The sequence below is a fragment of the Balaenoptera musculus genome, chromosome 14, assembly GCF_009873245.2.
Source record: "Balaenoptera musculus isolate JJ_BM4_2016_0621 chromosome 14, mBalMus1.pri.v3, whole genome shotgun sequence".
In the NCBI taxonomy this organism is placed as follows: Eukaryota; Metazoa; Chordata; class Mammalia; order Artiodactyla; family Balaenopteridae; genus Balaenoptera; species Balaenoptera musculus.
In genome coordinates, this window is record NC_045798.1 from 67,139,971 (window position 1) to 67,166,995 (window position 27,025).

At 42.2% G+C, this 27,025-nt stretch overlaps 2 protein-coding genes across 3 annotated transcripts in view; one reads left to right on the forward strand and one right to left on the reverse strand.

Annotated features, from left to right (window-relative positions):
• On the reverse strand, nt 1-26,808 carry LOC118906729. Its single transcript, XM_036874299.1, has 4 exons — nt 26,363-26,808; nt 3,984-4,096; nt 2,660-2,738; nt 1-132 (listed from the first exon to the last, which is right to left on the reverse strand). The coding sequence occupies exons 1-4, from the start codon at nt 26,806-26,808 to the stop codon at nt 39-41; spliced, it is 732 nt and encodes a 243-aa protein (XP_036730194.1). The 3' UTR covers nt 1-38.
• The window catches only part of SMAD4 (SMAD family member 4), a 57,475-nt gene continuing 57,114 nt past the window's right edge, over nt 26,665-27,025 (forward strand). Inside the window, exon 1 of one of the 2 annotated variants that reach the window (XR_005022579.1) lies at nt 26,665-26,796. The gene's annotated coding sequence lies outside the window, so the exon portion shown is untranslated. The remainder of the gene's footprint in view (nt 26,797-27,025) is intronic. The other variant, XM_036874259.1, reaches the window with a different exon arrangement.

A 27,025-nucleotide genomic window follows, 5' to 3' on the forward strand; every position in this document is an offset into this window, starting at 1 on the left:
AAATGGAGGGTCAGTCAGATATCTATAATGAAAAATAGTTACCTTGATGCCTGCATTAAACGATGGTACACAAAAATCAGTTCCAAATGGCTTTTATGTAAATGTGAAGATAACATAGAATAGCTCCTTGACCTAGGAAAAGCAAAGATTTCTTGAAGAGAATACAACCACTAACAAATAAAGGAAAAGATTGTTAAATTGGATATTAAAATTAGGGACTTCTATTCACTAAAGATATTATCAAAAGAGTGAAAAGGCAAGCCACAGAGTTGTAGAACATATTTGATGATGCCTATAGCTGATAAAGGATTTGGATCTAGGATTTAATAGTAGTTATGCGTTGCTGCATAACAAATTACCCCAAAACATTGTTATTTATTATCTCACAGTTTGGTAGGTCAGGAATCAGTACAGTTTAGCAAGGTGCTTCTGATTCTAGATCTGTCATTAGGTTGTAGTCAAGCTGCCAGTTAGAGCTGTGGGTTCATCTAAAGACAACCGAGGGGGTCCACAGCTCCTATATAAGGAAGCTTATGTAGTTGTTGGCAGACCTTGGTCCCTTGCCTCATGGGCCTCTCCATGCGGCTGCCTCATAATATGGCAACTGGTTTCCTACAGGGCAAGCAACCCAAGAGAAAGTGAGCACTCAAGACAGAAGCCACAGTCTTTTCACAACTTAACCTTGAAAGTGACATCCTATTACTTCTTCCATATTCTATTCATTAGAAGTAAATCAGTAAGTCCAGCTCACACTCAAGGGAAAGGCATTACACAAGGGCATAAATACCAGGAGGCAGGGGTCATTGTGGGGGACCATCTGAGAGGCTGCCTACCACAATAATACATTAAAAAAACTCTTAAAAATCTTGACTTAGACGGGGGTTATATGGGTATATTCCTGGTGTGAAAATAATCGAGCTATTCAGCTGTGATTTGGGCATTTTTCTGTACGTGGGTTATACATCAATGAAAAGTTGACTTAAGAACATTTTTGAGTTATATGTCAACTATATCCAATAAAGCTGGTAAAAAAAGAACATTTTTGATGAAAAATTCAGGCAGAATTCTAAAGATTCTTATCTTCTGGCTATTCAGTCAAGCACTGATCTTAGGTACTGGTTGTAAATGGATTTTGCAAATATAATTAAAGTCCCAAGTCAGTTGACTGCAAGATATGGAAATTATCTTAGTTGACCTGACCCAATCAGGGGAACTGTTTGAGAGCAGTACTGTTCTAGCCTGTTTCTCAGGCTAGAGGGAGAAGGATAAGTTAGAGAGGTTTGAAGCATAAGGATTTGACAGTTTATTGCAGGCTGCAGGGGGGCACATTCAAGGACCTGAGAGTGGCCTCTAGGAGCTGAGAGTGGTGCCCAGCCAACAGCCAGTGAGAAAACAGGACTTCAGTCCTACAGCTGCAAGGAGCTTAATTCTCCCAACAGCAAGAATGAAACATGCTTCCCCAGAGCCTCCAGATAAGAGCCCAGCCCCTGTTAACACCTTAATTTTGGGATTGTGAGACCCTAAGCAGAAAACTCAGTCAACAACTACAAACCCCCTCCCTCACAACGCACTTCTCATCTACAAAATTGTGAGATAATAAATATATGGTATTTTAAGCTGCTAATTTTGTTGGTATTTTGTTATGCAACAATAGAAAATGAATACAGTCACTATGTAATTTTCAAACACGGTTCTATTGAGATATAATTTACATACCTCACAATTTACTCATTTCAAGTGTACAATTCAATGACTTTCAGTATATTCACAGAGTTGTACAACCATCACCATCATTAATTTTAGAACATTTTCATCACCCAGAAAAGAAACCCCTTACTCTCTAACTATCACCCCTCAGCTTCCCATCCCCCTAGCCCTGGGCAAGCACCAAATTTACTTTCTGTCTCTGTGGATTTGCTTATTCTGGACATTTCATATAAATGGAATCATACGTGATCTTCTGCGCCTGGTTTCTTTCACTTAGCATAATGTTTCAAGGTTCATCCAAGTTTATGTCCATGTATCGGAACTTCATTCCTTTTTATGGCTGAATAATAAATAGTCCGTTGTGTGGATATACCATATTTTGTTTAGCTATTCATCAGTTGATGGATCAGGCTTGACTCTTTTTTTCTGTAATTGTGGTTAAAGAAAACCACAAAAAACCCGCATAATATAAATTTACCCTAACAATTTTCAAGTGTATATTACAGTATTGTTAACTATATACACATTGTTGTACAATGGATCTCAAGTACTTTTTCATCTTGCATGACTGAAACTTTATACCCATTGAACAACAACCCCCTGCTTCCCCATCCCCCCAGCCCCTGGCAATCACCAATCGCTATGTAATTTTTTGTACACAATTTGGACATGGTTCAAAAACTTGAGTAACATTATTATTACAAAGTTATTTTCATCCCCATTTACTCACTTATAAAACAAGATTCTCAGGGCTCACATCTATAAAAATGAAAACTAGAGATAGTATGGATATTGAACCTGGTCATGCTTTAGTGTTAAGTAATATTTATCAATGGTCTTGGGCTGCACCCCACGGGCCTACAAAGCCTGTGCTTGCCCAGCTTCAAGACCGAAGAAAGAGCCCGGAGTCAGCAACAGAGACATCAATGGTTTAATGGATGGTGGAGCTTACACGTCTGAAGCAAGGTCCTGGAGCGACACCCCATCGTGTGTGGCGGCCCGCAGGCAGGACATGGTGGCAGTCTTCGCCTCTGGGGGAAGGGGAGATTACCAGTTATAGGTGAATTAATGTCAGGTGGACTCATTAGTTACCAGGGAAACCAGTAGAGGGGCACGCCCCTCACTGCCTCTTTGATAAGAACAATCACCAGCTGGGGCCTGGACCTAATACATAGGAAGGTCAGTCATGTGCGTAGGGTTTTGGTAAAGCAGGCACTGATCTAGCAGGGGATGTACAACCATCTTAAGTGGCCTGACCATAAAAATGGACACAGAACTGATTGTAAAAAAGAAAAAAGAATAAAGACACAGACCTACTAGAGAATGGACTTGAGGATATGGGGAGGGGGGGGGGGGGGGAGATGTGACAGGGTGAGAGAGTGTCATGGACATATATACACTACCAAATGTAAAATAGATAGCTAGTGGGAAGCAGCCGCATAGCACAGGGAGATCAGCTCGGTGCTCTGTGACCACCTAGAGGGGTGGGATGGGGAGGGTGGGAGGGAGGGAGATGCAAGAGGGAAGAGATATGGGAACATATTGTATATGTATAACTGATTAACTTTGTTATAAAGCAGAAGCTAACACACCATTGTAAGGCAATTATACTTCAATAAAGATGTTTAAAAAAAAAAAAAAAAGAAAGAAAAAAAAAGACTCATTGATCTCACTTAAGAAATGTATTTCCGGGGCTTCCCTGGTGGCACAGTGGTTAGGAATCTGCCTGCCAATGCAGGGGACACGGTTTCGAGCCCTAGTTCAGGAAGATCCCACATGCTGCAGAGCAGCTAGGCCCGTGCACCACAACTACTGAGCCTGCGTTCTAGAGCTCGCGCACCTAGAGCCGGTGCTCCAAGACGAGAGAGGCCACCGCAATGAGAGGCCCGCACACTTCAATGAAGAGTAGCCCCCGCTCATCGCAACTAAAAAGAAAGCCCACGCACAGCAACGAAGACCCAACGCAGCCAAAAATAAATTTTAAAAAAAAGAAATGTATTTCCAATAAAATTTAACTTTTCATATTAGTAACTTGTAATTAGGTTATTTTGATCAATTATAACTACTTATAATTTTAATGATAAGTCAATCCATAAGAAATTTTTTGGTCACAAGAAATATAAAAAAATTGTTTTCAATATATTCAGATTTTTGTTACAGAAAAATATGATAGAATGATCAATAAATGTATGCAAAAAAGCATAAGAATACTATTAATAAAGGTAAGTAGAATGGAAAACAAGCAAAAGGAGAACAGGAATGATGAAATATTTTACCGGGAGGACCACTGGTGTAGTAGATGGGAGCACAGACTCTGAAGTAAAACTGCAGTGTGGTCTTGAATAAATTATTTCGTCTCTCTTTTGCCTTAGTTTCTTCATCTGTGAATCTGGAATGGTAATAGGATTGCCATGAATAAATTGTTATGAAGATTAAATGATTTAACATAGATAAACAATTAAAACCAAAAGTACTATATACAAATTAGACATTATCATTGTCAAACCTCAAATTTGAGCCCGGGGTGTTCCCTCATCATTCACTTCACCTTTAACTCCCATGGAGTTTGGAAACTGCCCTCAGAGTACTCCACCAGCCCAGAGGGTGGGTAGGGAGTACCTACAAACCCCCAGTTTAGGAAGGTTGGGGCCAGGACACATTGCTTTGAATCTGTTTAGGCAACTAGCCACATGTGCTACTGAACATCTGAAATGTGACTAGTCCAAACCAAGATGTACTATAAGTGGAAAATATTCCCTGGATTTCAGACAATATGAGAAAAAGAATATAAAATATTTCAATCATTTTTTACATCGATTATGTGTTGAAATGATATTTTGGACATATTAGGTTAAATAAAATGTATTATTAAAATTAATTTCACCTGTCACTTGACTTTTTTAATGTGCCTACTAAACAATTTTAAATGACATATGTGGTTCTCCTTGTATTTCAACTGGACTGTTCTTCTTTACACAGTCTGCCTCAAGGTCAGCAGTCAGAGTGACCCTTTAGAAAGATAATTAAGGTCACGTCACTACTCTGCTCAAAATTCCCCAATAACATTGCATCTCACTCAAGAGTAAAGGTCAAAATCCCAACCAAGTTCTACCAGGTCCTAAGTGATCAGCCCTATCCACTGCCACCTCCAATCTCGCGGGTCTAGGGTGGGACCCAGATTTTGCCAAACCTGAGGCTTACACCATAGGTGAATAGGAGGGAAAGGAAAGAGGGACGTGGGTCCTTGCTAAGGAAAAGAATGCAAACTACAAATATAAAATTAGGTACAGAACTGATGTTAATTTAGAATTAGAAAATAAATCTCAACAATTTAATTCAGATCCCTTTCTTCTGATATCTCTTTAGGCAATTTATCAGACGTGCTTACACAGAAATTCTTCCAGATTGCAGCCTGGCTCCACCACCCCATCTAGAACTCTCCACAACTCCCAAAATTCCCCTCAGGAAGAGAGGTCCAGGCAAGTGCCATTGGCTTCATGGTAAATCTCACTCTGCTCCAATCTCATCTCCTATCATCCTCCACTCTTTCTGTCACCTCACTGTTCCTCACACCAAGCGTGTGCCCACCTTAGGGCTTTTCTACTTACTGTTTCCTGAGCTTGAAACATTCCATCCCCAGCTACATTCAGAGCTCGCCCTCTCATTCCCTTCAGGTCTCTGCTCAAATGTCATTTCATCAGAGCAGCCTGACCTAGATAGACACTCAAAAAAATCTGTTGAATGAATGGATGTATATAAACTGAATGACAGGGAGGCCCTATCATTTTTCAATATGAAATCATTTCTTCAAGGAAATAATTCACTCTGCACCCCCAGCCCATATCCTCATAGTAAATATGAAGTGAAGTCATAGGACATTCTGTTCCTTTCTATCTGTGTCTTTCTAGAAGAGCAGTTTAGCATGGTGGCTAAGAGTGCGATGTTTGAAATCCTAGCTCTGTCAGTAGCATGTGACCTTGGGCAAAGTCACTTAGTTTCTATGAGATTCAGTGTCTTCCTCTGTAAACTGGATAATATAACAGTTATCTATCTCACAGGGGTGTTGGGAGGATTAAATGGGTTAATATGAATAAAACACTAAGAATAGTGCCTGGCATATAGTAAGTTCTCAAAAAATGTTGGTAAACAATAGCATATGTAAATTATATAGACTATAAACTCCTCAGAAGCAGGAGCCCTGCATTCTTTGTAGCTCAGCTAACATGTAGAGCCCACTTAAGATTTTTCTACTGGTTTGGCTCAGCGGTATTAATTTATTAGCAGATGCAGGCATTGTCTTGCTCGCTGGTTTCTCCATCTGCTCTAAATTTAGTACTAAATAAAGACAGTTGTCGGGTGGAGGAGATTTTAGAGAGCCCTGGTCCAAATCCACTGGGCTTTTGTTTTGTTCAAAAGCTGTAATCTAGACAGAATTTAGAAATATCTGCTGAAGACTGTTTTTAGGCATGTGTTGCAGAAATTTGTAGCATCTATTTACATTGTTATGTGTACCCATACTTTGAATCTTCAACAATTTGCATATGGTAATATTCTGATATTCTGAATTTGATGCTACTCTGTGTATGAGCCCGCATAATTCCTAACTCATTATAATGTATGGATATTAAATAAATTGATTTATGAGAAGCAATCCATTTTTTCAATCTTAGAAATAGTCACAATTCTACAATCCCAGGTTTAAATAAAGATGTCTAGGAGTAGGGTTCCATTATTAAACTTTACATTTGTTTTAGTGCATAATAATACCTATGTCTGTATACCTTGTTTAATGTTTACAATCACTCAGTGAGGTAGGCAGGTAGGGGAGTATCATGAATCTCATTTTACAGATGAAGAAATTAGAACCAAGAGGTGTTAACTGACTTGCCTAAGTTTACTAAGTGGTAATAAATGGCAGAGCCAAGACTATACTCAGTTTTCTGACTATTAGCCAGTGTCCTTTTCCACTCTCCAGGCAGAGGGAAAAGTTAGGAATTCTTCCACCAAGTTTTACAGCCAGACTGTACGAAGGACCTGACAGTACTTGCCAACGGTGGTCTGTGTGTAAAGCCTCCTTTGGTCAGTCCCAGTTTGTAATGCTATAGGCCCATCCCCTTGACAATGAGGATTTATACCAGGAAAATGTTGCAGATAACCGTGTTTAACTGCATCTGCTAGAAATGAGAAACTTTGGAATTGAAAGATCAAAAACAATCATTGAAGAAATAACTTGAATAATGGCGGGGAATCTTCCAGTCAAGTACTCAACCTCTTTGCTCCTCACTTCAAGCTAAAGATGCCTATGAAACCCCACATAATGTGGCAGCAGAAGATATTTTTGTAGACAGAACTTTGAACAAAAGCGATCATAGTTTTGAAGAGTCTGTTTCCACTGGAAGAGAGCCACCACCCCAGAATTTCTTGTCACTAAATAGTTAGGAGGGAGCAGGATCTGAAGTAGAAAGAGAAGTAGCCTGAACATATAGCTGATGGGCACGGACTCTACTTGGTTTATGATGTAAAGGAGTTAGCGTGAGTGGCAGAGACAGAATGACTAAAATCTCCATGCAATTAGCATATATATTCTGATCAGATGAGTGTAAACTGGCATAGACAAGTATGAAACATTTGATGTTGGACATAGAAATGGGTGAAGCGAAAGCCAGACAATGTAAGGGATCTAGGCCACATAACACCCCAGTATGATAGTTAGGAGCCTTTATATTTCAAAGGACTGAATACCCATTCAATGAGCTTGAACAATAACAGAATTTATCGATTTCTTATAAGTCCAAAGAACAGGGATGGTACCAGCATCAGATGCAACTGGATCCAGAGCTCAGAGGAATCAGGGTTTTCCCTCTCTCTCCTTCTAACTTTTAACTCTGCTCTCCTCTGTTTGTTATCCCCTTTCCTACTGCAGATGGGCTTCCTCCGTGTAGTCAGAGACGGTTGCCAGCAATGGCAGTCCAATGATCCATCCTAGCATAGCAATCCCAGTACAAAGAAAAAGCATGGCTTCCATGTATAAATTCACAGAGAAGGATTGTGATTGGCCAATGTGAGCCATATGTCCACCCGTGGACCAGTCTCAAGCACTCAAGTGAGTTCCAGGATTCATCAATACTTGGTCACGTCTCCACACGCGAATCAAAGCAGATGGGGTCTGTTACCAGAAAATTGGTGATGAGGAATTTGGCTGGGCTATCACAATCCACTATAGTAGTAGTTCCAAAATTTGTCTGAAGGTAAAAATCACCTGGACCTTTGTTAGAAAACAGATTCCTGGGCTCCCCACTCAGACCAATGGAATCAGAATTTACAGGGGAGAAGAATGGTAATTTGTACGTTTAACAAATAACCCAGGTGTATTAGTTTACTACTGATGCTGTAACTAATTACCAAAATCCTTAGTGACTTAAAACAACATAAATTTATTATCTTATAGCTCTGGAGATGAGAAGTCCAGAATCAGTTTCAATGGACGAATGTCAGAAGGTGGAAAGGACTGGTTTCTTCAGTAGACTCTGAGGGGAAAATTAATTTCTTGCCTTTTTCAGCTCCTAGTGGCTTTCTAAAAACAAGGCTTTTTTTTTTTTTTTTTTCCTTTTTATCTTTGGCCGCGTTGGGTCTTTGTTGCTGCACGTGGGCTTTCTCTAGCTGCGGTGAGCGAGGGCTACTCTTCGTTGCGGTGCGCGGGCTTCTCATTGTGGTGGCTTCTCTTGTTGCGGAGCATGGGCTCTAGGCGCGCGGACTTCAGTAGTTGTGGCATGTGGGCTCAGTAGTTGTGGCTCACGGGCTCTAGAGCGCAGGCTCAGTAGTTGTGGTACACAGGCTTAGTTACTCTGCGGCATGTGGGATCTTCCCAGACCAGGGATCAAACCTGTGTGCCCTGCATTGGCAGGCGGATTCTTAACTACTGCGCCACCAGGGAAGTCCCTCCTAGTGGCTTTCTAGTGGTATTCCTTGCCTTGTGGCTCCATTTTCCATCTTCAAAGTGCACCACTTCAACTTCTGCTTGCAACATCACATTGCTTTCCCTTTGACTCCAAATCCTCCTGTGTCTCTTTAGTCAGGACCATTATGATTACATGAGGCCCACCCAGATAATCCAGGATAATCTCTCCACCTCAATATCCTTAATTTAATCGCATCCGAAAAGTCTCTTTTGCCATATAAGGTAATATTCATAGGTTCCAGAGATTAGGACATGGACACAGTTGGGCCATCATTCAGCCTATTGCACCAGGTAATTCTTATTATCAGGTAAGGTTGAGAAACACCACAAGGAATGGTTAGTTAACATAAGAACTGCAACATAAATATTCCAAACTATAAATACTGTAGAAGAATAATTAATTATTTAACTGTATATAATATATAGATGCCCAAATTGGGTGTCCCAACCACCATGTTTTGGCATGTATCAATAATTCATGACATTTTATTGTTGCATAGTAGGTCATTGAATGAATTTACCACAATCTGTTTGTACATTCACCTGTGGATGGACATTTGGGTTATTTCCAGTTTTTGGCTATTTTGAATAAAGATGCTATGAACATTTGTGTACAAGTCTTTGTGAAGACATATATTTTCAACTTGGGGCAGGGGGATAAACATCTAAGAGTGGAATTTCTGGGTCATATGGTAAATGTACATTTAATTTTTTAAGATACTGCCAAACTGCTTTCCAAAGTGACTGTCCCATTTTACACACCTACCAGCATTCCAGGTGCTCCACATCCTTGTTAGCTCTTGGCATGGCAAATCATTTTAATTTTATCTATCTTAGTAGGCATAAAGAGGTGTCTCATTGTGGTTTCAATTTGCATTTCACTGATGACTATTACTATTGAGCCTCTTTTCAATAGTATATTTTTGCCATTTGTATATTTTCTTCTGGCATTTTGTTTTCTTTGTCATATTTCTCTCTCATCACTCTCTCCTGATTTTTTTTTTTTTAAGATCCTACTAATGCAAATGCCCTCGAAGTAGCAGTGGTGGCTTCATCCGTGGTGGTTTCTGCTAAGTGAGGCCTTGGAAGGAAGTGATGACGGTAGATGAGATTGAGGAGGTGGGGTCTGGTGTGTTTAATGCTGAGGGCAGAGTGGGGAGGAGCAGTGAGAGGTTACAGATCAGGAAAAGCTAGGACAAGAGCAGCTGTAGTTTGGCTAGAAATGAAAGCCTTCCCCATCACCTTAGGGCTTTCCTCCCTCAGTTGTTCCTGTCGAAGTTTTATTATTTGCAACCAAAAGAGTAGTAACTACTATAACCTAACAGGTCACTGTGCTCCCTAGCTATCTGATCCAATATAAATCCTGACAATCCTCAGTAGTAGCTATGAGACTTCTTTGGATTTTTATCTTCTGAGCCTCTGTTTCCTTATCTATAAAAAAAAGAGTCAATGGCCATCATCAAAAAGTCTACAAATAATAAATGCTGGAGAAGGTGTGGAGAAAAGGGAACCTTCCTACACTGTTGGTGGGAATGTAGATTGGTGCAGCCACTGTGGAGAACAGTACGAAGGTTCCTTAAAAAACTAAAAATAGAACTACCATGTGATCCTGCAATCCCACTCCTGGGCATATATCCGGAAAACAAGAAAGCTCTAATTCGAAAAGATACATGCACCCCAATGTTCATAGAGGCACTATTTACAAGAGCCAACCTAAGTGTCCATTGACAGATGAATGGATGAAGAAGATGTGGTATATATATACAGTGGAATATTACTAAGCCATAGAAAATAATGAAATAATGCCATTTGCAGCAACACAAATGGACCTAGAGATGATCATACTAAGTGAAGTCAGACAGAGAAAGACAAATATTATATGATATCACTTATATGTGGAATATAAAAATTAGTACAAATGAACATATTTATAAAACAGAAACAGACTCACAGACATAGAAAACAAACTTATGGTTACCAAAGGGGAAGGGGCAGGGATAAATTGGGAGTATGGGATTGACAGATGCACACTACCATATATAAAATAGATAAACAACAGTGATTTACTGTATAGCACAGGGACCTATATTCAGTACCTTGTAATAAACTATAATGGAAAAGAATATAGATATATACATACATAAGCATAACCGAATCACTTTGCTGTACGCCTGCAACTAACAAAATATTGTAAATCAACTGTATTTCAATTTAAAAAAATTTTTTTTTAATTTAATAAATTAACTTAAAATGTTAATGGCACCTTCCTCACAGAATTATTGAATAGCTGACATGAGATCACACATGCAAAAATGCTTAGCAAATTTTTAAGTGCCCAAAGGGTGTAAAGTGTTGTTGCTCCTATGATTGTTAACCAGGAAGTGACTGACAAGTGCTGGCAATCAGTCATCTTGTGAAAGGGTATTCCCTTTCTAGATCCCTTTTGCCAACTTCATTCCGTACATCCAGGTGAAAAAGTCTGAGAGCCACTTGGAAATAAGAGTTTGCCAAAAAGGGATGGGGCAAGAGAACTAATCTTTGATTCTTGAATGTAGCTCATTTGATTCTCACAACAACCTTAAGTTTCTTTTGAGGATAAGCTCAGGAGTGGAACTGCTGGGGTTTAGGGCTACCCAGCCTTATCCTCACGCAGTAATGCCCAGGGCTCTCCTGAATGACCACGCCAGGAGCAGTCACTTACACTCCCATCGGGAGTACCTTAAGCGTCCTGTTGCCCTACCCACTGCCAGCAGTTAATGGCATCTGATTTTCTTTTCTCCAGTCTGAGAGGTGTAAAATGGTATTTAGTTTTGATTTACATTTCACTGATTACTAATGAGGTTAAACATCTCTTCCTAGACTTATTAGTCATTCAGGTTTCTCCTTCTGTGAATTGCCTCTTCGTATCCTATGCTCATTTAGTTTTCTGTCAGATTCCCTGTCTTTTCCTTAAAGCTATCTTAAAGGAGTTTTTTTGTATATTATAAATATTTATTTTGTGTTGATTTTGAATATTACAAATAACTTTTCCCAATTGACCACTTGTCTGTTAGTTCCATTTATGATGGCCTCCATAGGACAGAAATATTTAATTTTGATTTCATCAAATCTATGGATTTTTTTTCCCCTTAAAATTTGTGCATTTGGCCTCTTTTTTAAATTTATTTTGTTTATTTATTTTTGGCTGTGTTGGGTCTTCATTACTGTGCGTGTACTGTGCCCTGGCTTGCCACAACTACTCTTTCGTTGTGGTGCACAGGCTTCTCATTGCAGTAATTTGTGATGTCATTGAGAACTGAGATTTTGACATGGCAGAAAGGAGACATACATGTAAGATGGATGAGGTTACACAGTTCTGAACTTGAATTGAAAGTATGTGGGGCTTCCCCGGTGGCACAGTGGTTAAGAATCCGCCTGCCAATGCAGGGGACACAGGTTCAAGCCCTGGTCTGGGAAGATCCCACATGCCGTGGAGCAACTAAGCCTGTGTGCCACAACTACTGAGCCTGCGCTCTAGAGCCCGTGAGCCACAACTACTGAGCCCCCGTGCCACAACTACTGAAGCCCACTCGCCTAGAGTCCGTGCTCCGCAACAAGAGAAGCCACTGCAATGAGAAGCCGACGCACCACAACGAAGACCCAATGCAGCCAAAAATAAATAAATAAAATAAATGAATTTATTTAAAAAATATATATTTTTTTATCTTCACTTTTAAAAAACAAACTATTTGATCTATCAGTTTCTAAGGTAATACACACAGTCCCTGACCTATGATGGTTCAACTTAAGATTTTTCAAATATACGATGATGGGAAAGCTATACAGTTTCAGTAGAAACTGTACTTCGAATTTTGAACTTTGATCTTTTCCTGGGCTATCGACATGCAGTACAATACTCTCTCCTAATGCTGGGCAGTGGCAGTGAGTCATAGTTCCCAGTCAGCCACAAGATCACCAGGCTTGTTCATCACCAGATGAACAACTGATACATTTACAACCATTCTGTACCCATACAACCACTTTGTTTTTCACTTTCAGTATGGTATTCAATAAATTACATGAAATATTCAACATTTTATTATAAAATATGCTTTGTGTTAGATAATTTTACCCAACTGTTGGCTAATGTTAAGTGTTCTGAGCATGCTTAAGGTAGGCTAGGCTAAGCTATGATCAATAGGTTAGGTGTATTAAACGTGTTTTCAACTTTTTATCAGGATATAACCCCATAGTAAGTTAAGGAAGATCTCTATATTAAATGTCCAATTATGGTTGTTGATTCTTCTATCAGTTGTTGCTTTATATTTTTCTGAAGTGATATTGTTAGGTGCATATAGTTTATAATCTTTATAGCTTCTCAGTCTATACTGCATATGAAGTCCTCTTTGTCCCTTATGATGTTTTCTACTTTAAGGTCTATATTGAGTGATATTAAATGGAGTTCTTTGGGTTCATATTTACCCTGTATCTCTTTTTCCATCTCTTAATATTCAAATAATGATTCACTGGGCACTTTCCTAAGCAGTGTTGTATAATAGCATGGCAAGCGTCAGGATGCCCCTGAGTCCAAGTTCAGCTCCTAAGGTTACAATCCTGCACTGCACCCTGCTCATTTTCTTATTATTTTTCTCTCCCACGACTGTCTTGTTCATTATTATATCCCTATCTTGTAGCACTGTAGCTGACACCTAGTAGGCACTCAGTAAATATTTGTTCAATATGAACGCCCTCAAGAGCATACAGCCTTGTTAGGAAAATGAGATCCCTTCAAGAATAATTTATGGAACACTTACTACATGCTAAATCTTTCCCACGCATATTACCTCTTTGATCTTATCTCCAACCTTGCTCCTCTCTCTTACCCTGTCCTATCTGCACTGATCCTACTGTTGTTACATTAACACACTAGGCTCATTTCTGCTTCAGGATCTTTATACCTGCTCTCCCCAGATTTTTGCATAGCTCACTCCTTTACACCTCAGGTCTGCTCAGATGTCACCTCTTCAGACAACCTTCCCTAATCACCCTATTTAAAATACTACTCCACCCTCTCTCCAAATTTAGTCATTCTCTATGATCTTTTTGAAAAACAAAAAAATCACTATTTAATATTATATTATTTGTTTGGCTACATGTTTATTGTCTGTAGAATGTAAGCGCTTTAAAGACAAAGAATTTGTCTCATACACCACTACATCCCCATCTAGAGCAGGGCCTGGCAAACAGTAGACACAATAAATTTTTGTTGGAGAGAATTTTCAGTTAATTCTCAAGGAAAAAACTTTAAAGAAGTATGATGATACCTATTTTTACAGATGAAGTAACTAAAGCTGAGAAGATTCAGTAACTTGCCTAGGAACACAGTGATGGAGAAGGATTTGAACATAGGTCCCTTTGATTCCGAAGCTCATCCATAATGCCCACCGCTATTTTATTGTCTCCTAATGAAGGAGAATGCAAACATACAAGATGGTAGGAAATCACGTGCCAGTTGGGGGCTTGTGGTTTTTTGGATGAGATCAGCTGAGACCGAGTCACTGGTAGACAGAGGGTTGGGCCCTACGGATGACTGAGAGTTGGGAAAGTGGGGAAGGGAGGGAGGCAAACCCTAGGCCTGGCCTGTGATTGCCCACTGTGGCTTTTTCCTTTGCTGAAGAATCAGTTCTGATTTGCTCCCTGGGGGAGCAGTTAGGATGGAGGGCAGGCTGTAGGGGAGGAGGGCATAAGCCTGCCTTCCAGGGCCTTTGGGTCAAACCGTCCAACAAAGAACCCTATCCCAGGGGACTTTGTGGACTGCGGTTAGGATAGGATTTAGGACTTGCATTCTAACTAACCGGCGTAGCCTCAGGCAAGTTCAGACCAGAAAGCTCCCCTGCAAAGCCATTTATCTCTGTGCTGGGGAGGGCAGATGGGACATCCAGTCTGGAGGGGGCTCCTGAGCCAGGGCATCTTTTTTAGAGAGGATAGGTGTTATTGTTGAACCAGGTAGGAGCTGACCTGATAACCAGCATCCCTGAAAAGGAGAGAGAGGAAACAGCTCTGACCACCAGTGGCCTCCAGGGCCTTCTCATTTCCTTGGCGATTAAAGATGCGTGCATGGATATGCAGGTACCCAGCAATGGAGGAGAGTCTTGCTCGAACTCAGAAAGGGCTGTGGCCCCCTCGCAACTTAGGAGCACACCCTGGATCCTGCAGTGCTTCTCCACCAGGTTCACCTTGCAGGCCAGGCTCCGGCAAGCTCTGGGTAGCCATAGGCAGGGAGGGAGCGGAGGGCAGGAAGTGTAGGGACAGTTAAAAGGTAGCAGCTGAGCTGCATGAGCTGCTTGTATATTTTGGAGAAAACCATAATTCAAAAAGAGTCATGCACCACAATGTTCATTGCAGCTCTACTTACAATAGCCAGGACAAGGAAGCAACCTAAGTGTCCATCGACAGATGAATCGATAAAGAAGATGTGGCACATATATACAATGGAATATTACTCAGCCATAAAAGGAAACAAAATTGAGTTATTTGTAATGAGGTAGATGGACCTAGAGACTGTCACGCAGAGTGAACTAAGTCAGAAAGAGAAAAATAAATACCGTATGCTAACACATATATATGGAATCTAAAAAAAAAAAAAGAGTTCTGAAGAACCTAGGGGCAGGACAGGAATAAAGATAAGACGTAGAGAATGGACTTGAGGACACGGGGAGGGGGAAGGGTAAGCTGGGACGAAGTGAAAGAGTGGCATGGACATATGTACACTACCAAACGTAGATAGCTAGTGGAAAGCAGCCGCATAGCACAGGGAGATCAGCTCGGTGCTTTGTGACCACCTAGAGGGGTGGGATAGGGAGGGTGGGAGGAAGACGCAAGAGCGCGGGAAACGGGGATATATGTATATGTATAGCTGATTCAGTTTGTGATACAGCAGAAATTAACACACCATTGTAAAGCAATTATACTCCAATAAAGATGTTAAAAAGGGCTTCCCTGGTGGCGCAGTGGTTGAGAATCTGCCTGCCAATGCAGGGGACACGGGTTCGAGCCCGGGTCTGGGAAGATCCCACATGCCGCAGAGCAACTGGGCCCGTGAGCCACAACTACTGAGCCTGCGCGTCTGGAGCCTGTGCTCCGCAACAAGAGAGGCCGTAACAGTGAGAGGCCCGCGCACCACGATGAAGAGTGGCCCCCGCTCGCTGCAACTAGAGAAAGCCCTCGCACAGAAACGAAGACCCAACACAGCCAAAAATAAATAAATAAATAAATAAAAATTAAAAAAAAAAAAAGGCAGCAGCTGGGTGCAGCTTATCAGAAGTGCCAGGGAAGTGAAAGTCAGCCAGGCAAAGGAAAGGGGAAGAAGCAAAAGCAGAGAGGCAGCAGCTGCCACTGGGAAAAAGGGAAAGAAAACGCTCAGAGCAGTGGCAAGTGTTCTGGGAGCCTCAGAGAGGTGAGGGCTCTGCCGGCCTCCTCCTCTTGGAAGAGGGGGACTGAAAGGCTGAGTCTTGGAACCAGGTATCCTCACCCTTCACACGGCTCCTTCCTGAGGGTTAGATGTGGGGTATGTGCTGCTGAGATGCTCACAGCATCCTTCTTCTCCTTCAAGTACCTCCCCTCTAAAAGGGATTATCCTCAAATCTCTAAGAAAATCGTAACTGTAATTTTGGTTCAAGGTAGAGCTAATGATTTTCCTCAAGGTTGTCTCCCAGGAAAAATGCTTCAAAAATAAAAAGACGTTGGTGACGTTAAGGTATGATAGTTTCCCCCTTAGAGCTGAAAGCTACAAACCCTTTGTACAAATATTCATTATAAAATTCTTACATCCCTAAAATGATACCATAGCACAGATGCCAACTCTTTTTTTTGTTTGTTTTTGCTTTTGATGATATCATCATTTATAGCACTCCCTGCCTGCAATGTTCCCTCTTGTGCCTGTGACCTGAGGACATGGGGAGGAGGAAGGGTAAGCTGGGACGAAGTGAGAGAGTGGCATGGACATGTATACACTACCAAATGTAAAATAGATAGCTAGTGGGAAGCAGCCGCATAGCACAGGGAGATCAGCTCGGTGCTTTGTGAGACTGTTAGATGCCAATTTCACTTGTTGGACTAAAAACTGTCTAGATTTAAGGCTGATTTGGAGTCTCCTAGGGAAGGGGAAAGACTGGATAAATTATAACCCTTTCAGTTAATGTTCATCACCATTCAATTCCTTACTCTAAAGTATGGCATCCAGTAGGCTCACTCTGCATGTACATTGAATGAAAGGATGTTTGAAAAAAGAAAGCTGACCTTATGATTGAAAACCATTTGAAGTGCATAGAATCACAACTGTGGACTGTCTCCTAAATGTTCCTTACCATTATTGCCCTCCCCAATAAAATTTGCATTTTAGACCCTATAGTTCTGGGCCCTAGAGTCTAGGGCCTTGCCTCCGGAACTCTGATCTAGGGAGCAGCAGTACCAACCTCATCTGGGAACTTGTTAGAAATGCAGACACTCCAGCCCCACCTGGGATCCACTGAATCAGAATCTGCATTTTTAACAAGATCCCCAAGAGATTTGTGTGCATGTTAAAAGTTGGAGAAACACTGCTCTAAGGCACCTGGGCCACCTCCTTCCTGAGGCACCTGGTCAGGAGGCCCTCCGAGGCCCTGGCTTCAGCTTATAACTATAAGGGTCACCGGGCAGCTCCACACGGTACAGTGTGCGGCGGGCTGGAGGCTACAGAGGGTTCAAATTCCAGCTCTGCTGCTACAGGAACTTTATCACATGGGCAAGTGACTTAAAAAATTCAACTTACAGAAAATTTGCAAGAATAGTACAAAGAACTTCTGTATACCTTTATCCCTATTCACCAATTATAATATTAACATTTTGCCACATATGCTTTAATATTTTCTCTCTACCAATATAAATATTATTAATATTTCTGAACTCTTGGAGGGTTAGTTGCATACATTGGTATGCCTTTCCCCTTAATACTTCAGTGTGTACTTCCTAAGAACAAGGACATTCTCTTACATCATCACAACACCAGGGCCAGATCTAGGGGAAGGCAAGCAAGGCCTGGGAGTGAGTGATCCCAAGGGGGGGCTTCCTTAAATTTTGCACTCTAGGAGCCTTGCTTGCCACACCTAGTCCTGGCCCCACACACTACAGTCATCAAAATCAGGAAATCTAATATTGATTCTGTTGTCCATATTACAATTTTGTCAATTGTCCCAATAATGTCCTCGATAGCAATTTTTTCCCCACACCCAATTCAGAATCACGTGTAGAGTTTAGTTGTCATGTCTATTGAGTCTCCTTCAATCTAGAACCGTTCTTTAGTCTGTCATGACATTGACATTTTTGAAAAATAAAGATCAGTTCTCTTATAGAATGTCCCTCAACATGGGGACAATATTGAGATATAATTGATATATAACATCATTTAAATTTCAAGTGTACAAAGTGATGATTTGATACATGTATATATCACAAAATGATTACCATTATAAGGTTAATAAATCTATCACCTCACATAATTACATTGTTTTTTCTTTTGTGGTGAGAACATGTAAGATCTACTCTCTTAGCGACTTTTAAGTATACAATACAGTATTGTTAACAATAGTCAGCATATAATATTAGGTCTCCAGAACTTATTCATCTTGTAACTAGAAACTGGTACCTTTTGGCCAACATCTCCCTACTTCCCCTGCCCCCCAGCCCCTGTCAACCACCACTTTATTCTCTGTTTCTACGAGTTTTAATATTTTAAAGTGTACAATTCAGTGTCTTTTAGTACAGTCACAATTTTGTACAACCCTCAGCACCATCTAATGCCAGAACATTTCCATCACCCTAAAAAGAAACACTATATCTCCCAAGTCCCCTCTCTCCTATCCCCAGACAACCAATAATCTACTTCCTGTTTCTATGGATTTGCATATACATACAATATAACACTACTGAACAGTAAAAAGGAACTAACTACTGATACACACAATAACATTTTGGCTCTCAAAAACAACTGAGTGAAAGAATCCAGATACAAAAATCTGCATACTCTAAGATTTCATTTATATGAAATTCTAGAAAAACCAAAACCTTAGCAACAGGAGGCATGTCAGTGGTTACCTGGGGTCTGGAGTACAGAGGTGGGGATTAACTGCAGAGGGACAGAAGGGAACATTTTGGAGTGATGAAAGTGTTCTAAAACTGGATTGTGGTGGAGGTTATACGATGTATACATTTACCCAAATTCATCTCTCTACCTAAAAAAGTTTGTAAATGTAAAATTATACCTCAATAAAACTGTAAAAAAAAAAACCCCAAACATACCTGTCTTCCATTGTTCAACTCATCAGCATGTCTTCCTTCATAGGCTGGCCCCAAATCTATCTTCCCAGCCTCATCTCCCACCTCTCCCCTCCGTGCATTCACTCAACAAATATTCTAACATTCCATGCAAGGCCCAGTGTTAGGCACTCTGGAGAGAGTGAGAGAAGAGAACCTCTGTCCTCAGGGAACTCACAGCTTATTCTGGAAGCAGAAAGAAAGGGTGCTCAACCTTGAAAAACATCAGGGCTCCTAGAGGGTCACTGAGTCTTATAGGAGAGGAAGAAGAAGATACGTTCCAGTCGCTTTGAATTTCAAGTTGCAAACAAGTTTCAATTTAATTTTTTCAATAGGGAACACATTCACATGGTTCAAAAATAAAAGAAAGTGTACAGTGAAAACTTTCCTCCCACCCATCCCCCATCTGCCCAGTTCCCACTCCACTCCACGCAACCACAGCTGTCATAAATACACATTACTTTTCCTCCTTTTTAACAGAAAAGATAGCATAATATACACATTGTCCTGGGCCTTGTTTTGTCATTTGGCAGTAAACCTTGGAGATCTTTCCATACAGGTACAGCAAAAAATTTTACTCTGACAGTTATATAGTGTTCCTTTGTATGGATGTGCCATAATTTATTTAACCAGCCTCCTTTTGGTAAGCATTTGAGTTATTCCCAACAGCCTGTTACAGCAAACAATGCCACAATAAGTAACCTCTTATAAGTAGTGTACTATGTTTTGTTTTGTATATGGCCAAATATATCTGTGGCTACATACTGAAATTTTTTTAATCATTCACAAACACACCAACCGCTTCCACATCTCTAGGCTGTTTTCTCTGCCTTGAAAGTCCCCGCTCAATCCCTTTCTACTGGCAAACTCCTACTTTACCTCAAGATCTAGCTCAAATGTCACTGTCTTGTGAAGACTTCTGAACTCCCTCAGGCAAGATGGGGTTGCCCTCTTTTCTCTCACATATTCCATCCCCACATCACCAGAATTGTCTACTAACACTTCACTCTTCCCCCACTTGACTGGGAGGTACTCAAGGGCATGTGCTATAGTAGATTTATCTCAGAATCCCTTAGAACTCGGTACCTGGTAGATGTTGAATAAAACGTTCATCGCATGAATGGTTAGGACTGATGAAGAGGGCTTGTATTGCTCCTGTCCCACACTTTCAGCTGCCTCCCAGCCTCTGTTTATACTTAGAGGACTGCCACCAGACAAAGGTGGGCCGTGATTTCCCTTCCCCTCCCACCTAATTCCTTCCTTCCTGCCTTCACCCCCTTCCCCCCTCGGGAATCTGTCCACAGCTGCCCTTGTGGCCCTTGCTGGATCTAGCTATTATGGCGGTTTGGGAAGGAAGGAAGGGGAGAAAGAGAAAGAAAAGAAAGTGAAAGAAAAGAAAGAGAAAAGAAAGAAAGGGCAAGGAAGAAAGCAAGCAAGCAAGAAAGAAGGGAACTGGAGCCATGGCTCCACCCATCTTCTCTCTTCCTCATCAAGTCTGGCTTTGGCCGCCTCTAAAGCTAAAACAACAAATCACCTGATAGTCAAATGCACATCAGTCACCCTCAAGCATAACTTCCTACGCTTTAAGCCAGAGGAGATGACAGAGTTTACTATAGTGCTTTTAGGAATGTGGGAAACACAGTGGTTAATCAATGTTAAGTGATCTTCAGAGGCAACTTGGATAACTGGAAAACAAAACCAAAACACTGGGTTAACCCCAAAATGTTCATGTACTAACTCTTGCCTGGAGCTGTTAATTGCTATGTCATTTCCACAAGAATACTGTATATTATTCTATTCCTTCCTAGGTGGGCAGTACAGGAGGTGAGAGCTCTCTGTCTCCACCTCTGGGATGAAAAGTTTAAAACTCTGTATTCTCCTCACCCTGGGGAAGCTCCAGTTCATAGGAGGTGGAGCCATCAAAGAAAATAAAAGGGAAGGAAAGATTTCAAGCCTTTGCCTGCCCAGGACAGAGATGCATCTGGGAATTGAGACGTTTCACCCAGGGAGGTCTCAGGAAAGGTGGTAGCTTAGATCCTTTGGGGGCTGTGGTCTTCAAAATTTCTTGCTTACTTCCTAAAAGAAATTTGACAAACTATGTTTCTTCTTGTATTTTTAAAGGTCATATGTAAAATGTTTCATCTTAAGTTTAAATAATGGCAAAGTTTGTTATTTTTGGCATATTATAGGTACTGGCATTTAAAAATAAGATTGTTACATCATTCTTTAAGTGTATCCAAGGGAATCTAAATATCATGATGCATCTATCATCCATTTAAAAAATACATAAACAAGCATTTCTTTAAAAGAAGTTTAACATCATTCTTTATCTCTTTATCTTATATTTCCATTCCACTTGCCCCGGAATATTTTAATGTAATATTTTAGGCTGGAAAGTCTTTTATTGATCAGCCTATTTTATTTCCCTATAAAAATTAAAAAAAAAAACTTTGAGTCTCTAAGTTTAAAACATTTATCTCGATAGTATTACCAATATAATTTTGTTATTCTTTTGGTTCAGTTTTGAATATCTAATTTATCTAAATTACATACTATGAATTTTGATCAACCATTAAAGTGTAGAATATTTTTGCCAGAATAAAATAGGGTTCAGAGTGAACTCTATTTCTCATTTCCACTTGTATGGATAGAAGCATGAAACACCTTGTTCATTCATTCAACAAATATTTATTGAAGACCTCCTATATGTCAATAGGAACTCTAGGCACTTGGGATAACTTAGTAAACACTACAGATAAATCCCTGCTCTTGTGGAGCTTTCATTCTAGGGGGAGATGATAGACAATAAGCACTAAGCATAACACATAAGTAAATAAGACAGTATGTTAGAAGAAAAGAGCTATGGGAAAAGATAGAGCAGGGTAAGGGTGATCTGGGGTGCAGAATGAGGGTTCAGAATAGGTTGTGATTTCAAAAAGGTCAGGGTGGGCCTCACTGAGAAGATGACATTTGACTAAAGTAAGTGAGGGAATTAGCAATGCAGATATCTGGGGAAACGTGTGCTAGGCAGAGGAAACAGCTAATGCAAAGGTCCTACCTTGGGAACCTGGCTGGTGTCTTCTAAGGTCAGCTAGGAGGTCAGTAAGTCTACAGCAGAGTCATCCAGGAGAAGAGTAACAGGAGATGCGATTAGAGAGGTAATGATCAGAAATGTGGTGATGGTATAGGTCTCATAGAACCCTGTAGACTATTTTAAGGATATAGACTTTTACTCTGAGTGAAATGAGGAGCCACTGCAGGGATTTAAGCAGAGGAATGATATGATCTGACTTATATTTTAGGAGGATCACTCTGGCCGTTATGTTGAGAATAGACTCTAAGGGGCAAGCATGAAAGCAGGGAGAGCTTTTAGAAGACTAAGCCAAGCATGAGATGATGGTGAAACAGACCAGGGGCAGCAGTGGAGGTGGTGAGGGATATTCTGACTCTGGACTAGACATGGGATGAATAAGAAAGAGGGAAGTCCAGCATGACTCCAGGGCTTTTGATCTGAGCAACTTGAAGGATGGACTTGTCATCAACTGAGACAGGGAGGTCGTTGAGCTGAACAGATTTGAGGGAGGATATGTGCAGTAGGCTGCTGGGTATCATAATCTGGAATTTAAATGAGAGGTCTGAGCTGAAGATATAAATTAGGGAGTTGTCATCATATATGATGATCTCATGTATCTTAGATGGTACTGAAAGTCAGGAGGCTTGATTAGATCACCAATGAAATGTGAGTAGAGATAGAAAAGAGAAGAAATCCAAGGAATGAGCCCTGAGCCATTACAAGGTCTGGGAGAAGAGATGGAATCAACAAAGAAGAAAGAAGTAAGGGAATGAGGGATCTGATGAAGTGATGAGGAGGAAAACCAAGAGGGTGTAGTTAAAAAAAAAGGTGAATCAAGTGGTTAGCTGTATCAGTTGTTATAAAGAGGTCAATTTAAGATGATAATTGAGAATAGGTCATTGGACTTAGGCAATGTGAAGTTCATTGTTGACCTTGACAAGAACAGTTTTGACAAAGTGACAAAGATGAAAGCATGAATGGAGTGGGTTTAAGAGAGGGTGGGAGACCCTCTCAGCTGAAGACCTAAAATATCCCACATACGTAATCTCATGTGTGTTGTTATGATTCTATTACCTATGTATTAGTCTTAACATATACATCATATTTGGCATGTTTTTCAACTTTATATTAATTGTATCATATGGTATGTATTCTGTTGCTCTAGAATGGGAGAAGAACTAGAGACAGCACAGAAAACTCTTTTAGGAGTTTTGTTGCAAAGGAAGCAGAGAAATGGGGCAGTTACTGCCAGTGGAAGTGGGTCAAAGAGAAGATTTTGTAGGACTGGAGAAATAACAGCTGCTTATAAAAGTTTATGGGAATCACCCAGTAGAGAGGGAAACATTGATAAGATAGAGGGAGGATAATTGGTGGAGTGATGGTGACACCCTTGATTAAGCAAGATGATATTGGGGTCTATTGCCTTAGCAGAGGGACTGGCTTTAGCTAGCAGCATGGAAAATTCACCTACGTAATGGAAGGGAAGGTGGAGAAGAGGTTACAGATGCTGGTATGTGGGCATGGGTAGATGAGATGGCGAGATTCTGTGTAAGTTTTCGTCTCATTGCTTCAACTTTCTCACTGGAATAGGAAACAAGGTTATGAATCAAAAACGAGGATGAGAGGGAAGGAGGTACAGGTTGGAGGACAGAGAGGTATGACATCCAGAAGAATGGAAGAGGGAAGTAGAATTCCTGGGCAGCACTAAGGACCCACTTGAAGTTCCAGGTGATGAAATTAAAGTGAAACTAGTCAGCGTGATTGTGTTTTTCTTTAGCCACATTCAGATGCACGGGGGCTGATGTGAAGTAGATGGAGAGCTGGCTTGAATCAGGATTGTGGTTTTGCCCAGTAAGCACGGCAAAGGGGGAAGAGGAGAGGGGGTTGAGAGTATGTGCCAGGGAGTGATTGTAATGACTGGCCAGGAGTGTAAGCTGGGTAAGGATGGGAGAGAGGATAAGTGGATTGCAGAGTTGTTGGAGTTCGAGTACTACAGGGAAATATGGAAATAGGAGGGGGTGTTCAGAGTGTGAGGTGTTTGAAATTGTGAAGAAGTTATTGAGTTTGATTAGGCTCCCGTGATTATGCCAAGGGAATAAGTGGCTGAGTTAGGGTAGGACAAGATCCTTGGAGGAGACGTCAAGGAACTGAGAGGGCAGGGAATGGGGATGATCATCGGTTATATATTATAACCGCTTAGGATTAAGACTGAAATGGTATTGGAGTGACTGACAAGAGCAAATGATGAAAAAATGAAGGGGAATGAGAGCAGTGATGAGGGATACTGAATGACAAGATTTAAAGCTGCAGGTTAATGGGGAGGAGAGAGAGGGATGGTCTGGAAGCATTGTGGAGGAGCAAGCAGGAGGCCTACCTCACCTCCAGGCCCAGTCTATGAGGCTCATGGTTGAAAATACAGGACCTACTACTTGAGAGGGGGAGGGGAAGCAGTGTCCCAGGGGAAAGGCAGGTTTCCTTTAAACAAGGAGGCAACGGAAACTGAAGAAATTCTGAGGAGGTTGAGCTTAGAGGAATTGTCCTTTGAATAAATAAATAGAGACTCTAATGTGGCCCCATATGATCCCGCCTCCAGGTGTTCATGTCCTGTGTGCTCTCTTTCCCCTGAGAGGCGGTGGGACTTGTGATTTGCTTCTGGCCAACAGAGTACGGCAAAGGTGACAAGATGCATGTGTATAGATAATTGCTAGAGATAGCAATGGAAGAAGTTCAGATATAGCAATGTTACTCAATTCTTTTAACTCCTTCTGAGGTATACTGCCAAGAATCACATGTTGATCTATTATCAAATCACATAGTTAGGTTTTCCTTCAATTTTGTTGATAGCAAATAACTGAAAACCACCTAACTTGCAAGATAACTTATAACCATTCGCTTTGAGTCATTCACTTTCTCAGCACAGACACCAATTTCTGACTTGCTCCTCTGAATTGTCCTGGAGGTTTTTTACATCTTGGATCGATGCGCCTTAGTAATGGGTGAGAGTTTTTACTTTGGTTGGATGGCGGGAGTAGAACAGTTTTGAAAGGGGATGCTGTGTCTTCAGGTGCTTTCTCAAGCTGAGCAATTTTTTTTTTTTTTCTAAATCTTTGCCCGCATGCGGCATGCGGGATCTTAGTTCCCCCACCAGGGATCGAACCTGTGCCCCCTGCATTGGGAGCATGGAGTGTTAACCACTGGACAGCCAGGAAAGTCCCAAGCTGAGAAATTTTAGACTATAGTACACATTGCAGTGAGGCATCTGGAAATGAATTCCCTTAAAACTAGTCTTGGGACGTCTTCATAAACCCCAGGGAACACCAGTTTGAAGACGACAGTTTTAGAGGCTGTCGTGCAGAAGAGGAAAGAGCCCAAGCTGTGAAAGAGAGGACAGCATGGGATTAGGGAACTGGGTGTAAAACATAGGTGGGGGAATAGACAGTTTCTGGGCGACAAGACTTAAGACATGACTTTAGAGCCTTCCGATAGTAATAAGTCTTGGTGGGACCGCAACAGAAATATTTCCTGGTTGGTGAAAAAATATATATGTAATTAGTATATGTTTTCTGAAACTTTAAGAATATCAAATAAATGCATTCATCCTGTAAATTTTTCAAATAAAAGAAGTATAAAGTCAAGAGCAGAGTTTACACCTTTCCCTACCCAGCAGGTAACCTAGTTAACAGGTGTCTTGTAGGACCATGAAAGTCCCTTACAACTCCGAGGTCTGACTAAATCTCTTCCAACAGAAACCACTGACTTTTCGTAACACCTGTCCAGGCTCTCAAATCTATGGTTCTATGATTGGCCTGCGCACCTCTTCAACCTAACAAGGCATCTCGAGAGTTTAAACACCTTTGTCTCTAGTGACCCAGGGCTGCAGTCATCCTAGCCTCTTTCCAAAGTACTAAACTGCTACAACTACCTTCTCCCCAGAGCAAGCTGTTAAAGTCTAATTTTTGTGCCCACGCTGGTCCTCATAAACGAGGCCCGCTTGATCGCTATTTATAAACTTACTGGACGCCCACTACACGCCGAGTTCTCCCGCGCTGCTTGGGTACTTTTTGGCAAAGGGACGCCCATTTGTCTGATGACCACTCCCTCCAAGCGGCCTTTCCCCCGACCTTTGCGGGAAGCGCCCTCGGCCAGGGCGATCCCAGGCTGGGACTCTGGGCTCCCCGCCGACTGTGCTGCCCCGCGGGCGCCTGCGCAGAACGACCCTAGTCACTCCGGCTGGAGGCGGGGGCAGCCAAGAGAAAGGAAAGCTGCGGGGGAAAAGAGCCAAACCCTGAAATTACCCGGATGTGGTGTCTGCGCGCGCATGCTCAGTGTCCTCTCGACAAGTTGGCAGCAACAACACGGCCCTGGTCGTCGTCGCCGCTGCGGTAACGGAGCGGCTCGGGTGGCGGAGCCCGCGTTCGCGGCCGCCCGCTCTCCTCTGGAGGCCCTTCCTGCCCTCCCCTCGGCTCCACGGCCGCCCAGGGGGCGGGAGCGGGTGAGGGGAGCCGGGCGCCCCGCGAGAGGGGCCCCCTGCCGCGGGGCGGCCCGGGAGCTCGAGGCGGCCCGGCCCGCGCGGGCAGCGGCGCGGCGCCGAGGAGGGGCGGCCTGGCCCGGACGCCTCGGCGCGGGGGCCGAGGAGCGCTCCGGGCCGCCGGGGGAACGACGGGCCCGGCGCCCCCGCGGACGAGCCGCCGCGGGAGAGCGGACGCCCCTCGCCGTCGCCCGAGCCCAGGTATCGCGCCATGTCCCCTCCCCTTCTCCCGACCGGGCCCGCGCACCCCGCCCGCGGCTTCCCCGCCCCGGGGCGGGCTCCCGGCGGTGGCGGCGGCGTGGAGCGCGCGGGAGGCCGGCGGGCCGGCCGGGAGAACCAGCGCGGCCGCCTGACGGGCCGGCGGCCCCGGCGCGGGTCGGACCGAGCCCTGGTGCCTCGCGTCCGTCGGTCTCCGGGGTCGGTCCTCCGG